The following is a 7,136-nucleotide window of genomic DNA, read 5'->3' as shown; positions in this document are numbered from 1 at the left end:
TCCTGCTGCAACCTGTGGCAATTTGGATGGATCAGCCCCTTATCAAGTCCAGCTGAGCTGGTTTTCATGTAAATTGAAAGAAATTCAAGCTGGGCATGGAAACCAAAATGCCAGAAGAGGAGGTATTTGAGATGTCAAGGTCAAGTTTTTGTAACATAGTTTTACCTCTGCTAACGTCTTGTCTTTCAGTGGTATTTCTCCATTATAGCAGATTTCCCACAGTGTTGTACCAAAACTCCACTTATCTGCTGCAATGCTTAAATTTTTGGAGTCTTCAACACACTCAGGTGCAATCCAGGGGATTCGCTCAACACATTCTTAGATAAAACACAGAATCCAAGCATTTTGGAGTTAGTATCAAAGGGATTTAAAAAAAAAAAAAAAAATCAGCCTTCTAGCTTAATTATTCTTATCTAACAGCTGCTTAACTAAGATAAGCTACGGCTGCAGTATTTGTCCAGTTTCAGGGAAATCTCAATTCTCAAATCCCTGTTCGCAGGATGATGTTTCTGTGGCTTTTACAAGCTCGTGCCTTGAGCCATCCAGAAACTGAGATTGATTCTATCTCCCTAGACTTAACACGACTTTTTAAGAGAAATTAATACAACAAGCACCCACCATCAGCAACACTCCTTTACTTCCATGTAGTTTTCAGAGTCATGGAAGCTGATTAATTCTAGAGCCAGTTCTAGCTGGTATAAATGATATTTCTCCCTTCCCCACCACACTGAAGAAAGAAACCTGATTCCTGTGCCATACCTTGCCTGGACAGCACAGTTATTGGTATTCCTGGGTCGCTCAGCTTTATGAAAGGGCCATATTCAGTGTCAATTCCCTCTCGTGCCAGTAGAATGTTCTTAGTACACACATTTCCATGTACCAAATCTTTATCCTCCTACAGGAAGGGAGGAAAAGAATAGTGAGTGCACTAAGCTAGCAATGCTCTGCAAGTGCTCTAACATACCTATGGCATAGGGGATCACTGTAAAATACTCCAAAAATACAGCTTGGAAGAAATTATCCTAGAGAAAAACAGGGAAACGTGGCATAGGGAAACAGACTGTTCACACTTAAGCATTGTATTTGTACAGCTGATGCATTTTGGAAAAAAGACCAACATTGTATTCCTTTTTTACAAAGGGCTTAATTGCAGGCACATACAGAAAACTGGTGGCAAATGCAAGCACGCAGCCTGTTTGGCCTGCTGATAAAAAAGGAGCTCATCACCTCCTCTGAGAGTCTTTCTTCTTATTTAAAGCAACATAATGAATACAAAAAGAATACCCCTTACATTGTACGGTCCCACCTGAGAAAGGAAATTCATTAGTTACTAATGCACATGAAACCTCTGTAGCATTAGGTTGCAGCAGCTATAGGCAACGCTTTGGTCAAGATGCCTTCTTACCAAGTAGCTTAGTGCACTTGCAAGTTGCTTGGCAACTTTGAATTTCCAAGGAGTTGTCAGAACTTCACTTTTCCGATGCATAAACAGATCCAGAGGCCCAAATTCAACAAACTCTTCGACCATGATATCTACAAAGTCAGGTGCATAAAGTCAGTATTGCAATGACCGGTGTCTGGAGTAATCTAATAGGCCTGTTACCATCTTCCCCACTCCAGGCAAGATGGTTATATTATGTCTTTATTTCACCTTCCTCAAAGTCTATTTCAGTGCTCAGAGCCCAAATTAAGAAGAGTGTGGCTTTATGTAGTAAATGTACAGTAAAGCTGGAACAAAGCATTTCAAAGACCACAGCCTTCCCAGGAAAATAACTTCTGCCCGAAGGCTGGTTTGTATTGACACCACCACTATCACTCTGGCATTCTGACCTCAAGGAATCAACCTGTTAAGCACTTATTCAAAGACAGCATTGGAAGAGGAAACTCGTTAGTAGAAAGGACTCTGCAGCTGCATTGCTGTTCCAATTCCACCTCTGTCTGCACTGGAAAAATCAAAAGGCAGCAGCTGCTAAGCCCATCTTTCCCCATGCTACCACTGAACTGAATGGCTGCCCTGTCCCTACCAAGCCTGTTACTTAAGTGTGCTGCCTAGACAGATGTTGGAACCTTGAAACAGGTTGCCCAGAGAGGTGGTAGATGCCCTGTCCTGGAAACATCCCAGGTCAGGCTGGACGGGGCTCTGAGCAACCTGCTCTAGTTGAAGATGTCCCTGCTCACTGCAGGGGGCTGGACTAGATGGCCTTTAGACATCCCTTCCAACCCAAACCCTTCTGTGATTCTGTGTTCACTGAACTCACTTTCAACATCACGGACGCAGACTCCATGGAGGAGGACAATGTGCTTGTGGGACACCTGCCTCATCATGCTTGCTGTTTCAAAGAACGCCTGTGAGAAAGTGAAAGAGGTAAGCCACTAAACTGCTGGTCATTGTGGCAGTCTCCCAAGCATTTAACAAATACAGAGCATCAAGTAACAAAAACATTTGCAAAAGATTGCTGTGTTTTCCCGTAATGTAAAGGGTTAGCAATGGTAGGGATGTGCCATCCCACTGTAGTAATGAGGCAGCGGAGTGCTGTCAGAGATGTGTTGTCCACCAGGTCATGGAAGCAACCAATGCTCTTCCTTGCACCCTTGCACACATGCATACGCTGCGTCTTAGCATCCCCTGTGTTATGCATGAGCCTCTCTTACTAAGTGATTAAGCAAGATGCAGATCAAGCAACTTGCCTGTGGCCCTGTCGATGACAACTAGTGACACAGCCCAAAGCACAAGGTGGAGGCAATTTCTGGTCGGCAGCAGTACCCTCACCAAACTCTATGGCTCTCAACTGAGACAGCTGCAAGGTGTTGGGCATGGGTACAACCCTGCATTTCATACCACAGCAAGGTCTGAGTCCATTTTCCTTGCGCTTATGGTCTGCACACGTGCAGGCTGGCGGGGAGCACTGGCGTGCTCCAGCCAGACCCAGTGCTGCTGCCTGCCTAATGAGATCAGCTTACAGAGTACCTCAAAAGTCCTGATCAATGATGGATTTGACTGCCTACAATGGTGACATACACCTTCAGCATTTTCCCATTACCCTGCTATATACACAACCCCTTTTTTAAAGGTTTTTCATAGTTAACTATGTCCAGTGTTGTGAGACCCAGTGTTTGTACTACACCAGACAAAAAGAAAAGAAACTTGCCAAAGAAATGTCTCTGTGGCTGGGGTCCAAGACTTTGAGAAGGACTTTAATCTCTTTTTCATTCTGATATCCTTCGTTCTCATCATCTTTGTAGTTGAGAATCCCTGAGTAAATCTGTGTTCTCGTCCCTCTTCCAAGATGTTCGCCCTGAGACATAACACACCATATATTTTTTAAACCAGGACATAAAGCAAACAAGTGTAGACTTACACAAATACTCGAATCTGCACTCTATTCTGCCTCTCCAGGTAGAGAGGGGACTTAGCCCTTCACCTGATCTAGCTACATACAGACTTAAAATTATTACGGCAAGAAACCAATGACAATGTGTTATTCTTTGCTTTAATAATCTCTTTCTGAGCACACTCACCACCGTAAACTCATTTGATATTAAAGGGCTATTACATCTCCATTAACATCAAACAGGTTCAGTGTGATTTAACATTATTAGACTAAACACCACATGAATAAATAATAACTGGCCTCTTATTTACAATAAGCTGCCGTTGAGGCAATCTTTAATGTGTTTCCAAAAGTTAGAGGAAGTAATATTTCAATGGAACGCTTTGTTTGGGAAAGCAATTTCCTCCTAAATAACAGAGGATTCCGCCTTGGGATATTCTTGCAGGAAGTCTGCACACTGACTGTAAATATACCAATTAAAAAACAATTAACGTAATCTATATCTGTTCTCCCCGTTCAGTGCTGCAACCTAAAAAAAAAAAAACCACACTTTTTATTTAACTGAAGAAGCTAACTGCATGATTTAAGAGCTCAAGTCTTCTAGAAACACTAAATGTGCTTTGGGCATTCAAGCCACTGTATGGTTTTTGAAGTTTATTCAGGTCTCCTGCATCAGTAACCGCAAACAACTGTCAGAAAATTTGGGAACATAGGTGCTAAATCAGTTCGCAACACAAAATTTTGAATGCTAAGACTCTTCAGAGCTTTTGAGTATTTCACCCTTTTTTTTATCGTAGGATATTATCTTAAACCTCAAGTTGTCCGTTCCTCTGGTATGCCAGGCTTTAAAAGATATAGCCACATTTAGCAACAAACCAGCTAGGAAAAGCAGCTCTTAAGACTTTCCTGATTTTTTTTTTTTTTTTAGAATGACCTTAGAAGTACGTCTTTCCACAGACACTAGAAAATTGCTCAAATATCAGTTTTATTCCTAGTGAAAGGCATTACTTCCAAGCTTCTCTTCTTTTTCCACACAAGGACCTATAAACATTTAGATGCTGCAATAAGAGACTTTAATACAAATAAGGATTCAAATTAAGTTTTGCTGAGGAAAATGGAAGTGGAAGAACCAGCCGGAATGGGATGATTTTACATTCCTTAACTGGGTACAGTGGGTTGTCACACTACTTTGATTATAAGAGAGAAACACAGTTCAGCAGCTACCTACCTGCATGATTTCTTCCTTGAGGATTCGATGGAAACTCAGCTGCCCTAGGTGATAAACAGGTTGCCATTCCTGCGCCTTCTTGGTTGCAACAAGCAAGTTGGAGATTTCTGGAAGTCAGGGAGAGAATCTTTAAGACTTTTCAAAGATAACTGCATTCACCTTTCTCAGTAACATTATCGTATATGATCACTGCAAGATAAATCCCCAGATGAATGAGGGGGAGGGAGAAAAGAAGAAACTTTGACTTAAATTCTGCTCAAGTAACTTCTGTCATTCAACAGAGAATTCACTGAAGCAGAGCTACATATTTTATATGTATTTATATGTATTTATATTTATAGCTTATAGCTAATATTGAAGGGGCTGATAGGATAGTGTTTACTGCACAAATACCTGGGACTGAAAGTGGAAATACCTCTGATGTACATTAAATAAAAAAACACACAGGTTTTAAACACTCTTACCAGTGTGCAGATGGGCAAAGGGTGGCTGGAGTCTCATTTCCTCTCTTTACCTCCTTGAAAATGTCTTGCTTTCTGGGAAACACTAACATTCCGTTTCCAGAGCAGTGGAATTAAATTGGGGAATAGGAAGTGAACAGAAGGAAGACTCAAAATCCCCATGCTTCCTCCACCCTGCTTCTGGTCAGGGAGAGGCATGGTTAGAGCCGAAAGTCTTGCACATGAATTCTGTCTGCCTGTGTTTGACAGCAGGCTTTATTACGATACGATGGTTTTGGAGGTCTGTGGACATCTGGCCTTCCCATTACTGAGAGCAGAACATGTGCGTTGGGGCTAAACCATGATCTAGCACTCTGAAAATGATCAGTAAAGAACTATACACTGGGAAAACTGCTTTATTTCTGCATCCCCTAAACTTCTTTGTGAATAACCAATCAATTAGACAGATTCAAAGAGAAAAAAAAAAAAGGGAAAAAAAAAAAGAAGCAAAAAAACACCCAGGGAAGAGACAGAACAGGGAACAGCACAGATGATGCACTGGATCCCACTGTAACTCATGCCAATGAAAAGCTGAAGCAGGCAGTCCACTCCTTGACCTGCTTTACTTAATTCCAAATACAGCTGTCAAAATGTTTAATCTCTCCATGCTCCAGACAATTACCAATGTTCTTCAAAAGCACTGATAAGCTCAGTGTCTATCTACAGAGTACTCTCCTCTAAAACCATCAGAACAAGCAGGTAATTAATGTAGCTCAGTTATTCCCCTTACTCTAACAGGAAACCATTATCTGATCAGCACAATCATGCCACTGTGTTTCCTCTTTCATACGAAATTCAGCTGCGAGACACTTGTAGTTTATAGCAAACAATTTTAGTAAGCGTTGGCATTAACAGTTTAACAAATGCACGATTGTCCCAGCCCTCTAAAATCTGACCTCACAGATGGATTTACTGACTGCAAGGCTGTTCTGGTTGCGAACAGTTGTGGACCAAGCCTTCCTAGTAATAGAGTAAACAACAGCTCATAATGAGAGCAAACAAGCTTCAGACCAGAGGAGGCCACACAACAACTTCAGGTTGCAACCCTCCTTTGCTAGAGGAGCAAAACGTGATGCGTGATGTCACTGCCTGGCATACGTGACTCGGTAGAGCAAAGGAAGAACCTTATATGGTCCCCTCTTTGCCACAGCATTGCAGCCCATGACTCTGAGTCAGCTGTGACATTTTCTTTTTAAACAAATCTAGAGTTCCACCTCTGCTTGTCGATACTGCAGGGCCAGTTGTTTAGGTGCGAAAAGGGAAACCAGAACTTTTCTCACGGTCATTTGAAAAGTTCACACAAACAAGGCTCATGAGACGCACCAGCCCCTGAGCATCCTGTGCTGAGCTTGTAACATTGAAAGGAAAGCCCTAAAACCTTGTTCACAGTGCTTGCTTTTGCTTTTTCGCAAGACTCTTCCTCCACAGAGACGGAAGAAACTTCATATATAACTTTTTAAGTGACAAAAGAGCTTCTTCACACAAGAATACAGAACAAACCAAAGACACCAAGAATGCCTCTTATTTCTGGAGTTTGTTTCCTTTCAACAGCAAAGTTTGTTGCCTCTCTTAAAGGATAGACTACCTCTTGGTTTTGGCTGGCAACACCTCTTCAGTGTAAAGCTTATGTTGTCTGTCCGAAGTATTTGTCCTTTCAGGTGATCCATCAGTTCTTTTAAGGATGAGGAAGACTTGTTCGAACCATGTAGGAAGTACCCGCCTTTCTTCACCTCAATCTGGAAGTTCTTGTACTGGATTGAATTATTTATCATCTGCTATTAGGGGGGGAAAGGGAAAAAAAAGAAAGGAAAATATAATCATTAAAGTGAAAGGATGTTTTAAAGCCATAAAAGCTCCCCAAAAGCCTTTGAAAGCACATGTAGGACCAGTTAATCACTTGCTCCTAAGCCAGGGTCCTCTAATCAAACTCTAATGAAGTAGAAAAAGGCCCTAAAATTCTTAAAACCTTCCGTCACAGAAAGGCTCATAATAGCAGAGTGGAAAAAGAGCAACATAAAGATGCAATCATCTAACAAGTCCAATTGCGGCTTCTGTGTTTTGCAGAGCCTGAGAGTA

General features: G+C 41.7%; 1 protein-coding gene across 1 annotated transcript in view; it reads right to left on the bottom strand.

The window, feature by feature from the left end:
- JAK1 (Janus kinase 1) overlaps positions 1-6,835 on the bottom strand; it is a gene marked incomplete at both ends in the record, with an annotated part of 11,929 nt that extends 5,094 nt beyond the window's left edge. The window contains 7 exons of the mRNA XM_010286194.1: positions 166-317; positions 760-895; positions 1,406-1,533; positions 2,259-2,346; positions 3,150-3,296; positions 4,561-4,667; positions 6,646-6,835. Of these exons, the coding sequence (XP_010284496.1) occupies positions 166-317; positions 760-895; positions 1,406-1,533; positions 2,259-2,346; positions 3,150-3,296; positions 4,561-4,667; positions 6,646-6,835 (948 nt within the window). The remainder of the gene's footprint in view (positions 1-165; positions 318-759; positions 896-1,405; positions 1,534-2,258; positions 2,347-3,149; positions 3,297-4,560; positions 4,668-6,645) is intronic.
- Between the last annotated feature and the right edge of the window lie 301 nt (positions 6,836-7,136).

This window comes from Phaethon lepturus, unplaced genomic scaffold, assembly GCF_000687285.1.
Source record: "Phaethon lepturus isolate BGI_N335 unplaced genomic scaffold, ASM68728v1 scaffold52534, whole genome shotgun sequence".
NCBI lineage: Eukaryota > Metazoa > Chordata > Aves > Phaethontiformes > Phaethontidae > Phaethon > Phaethon lepturus.
This window is presented reverse-complemented; position numbering and strand designations above follow the sequence as displayed.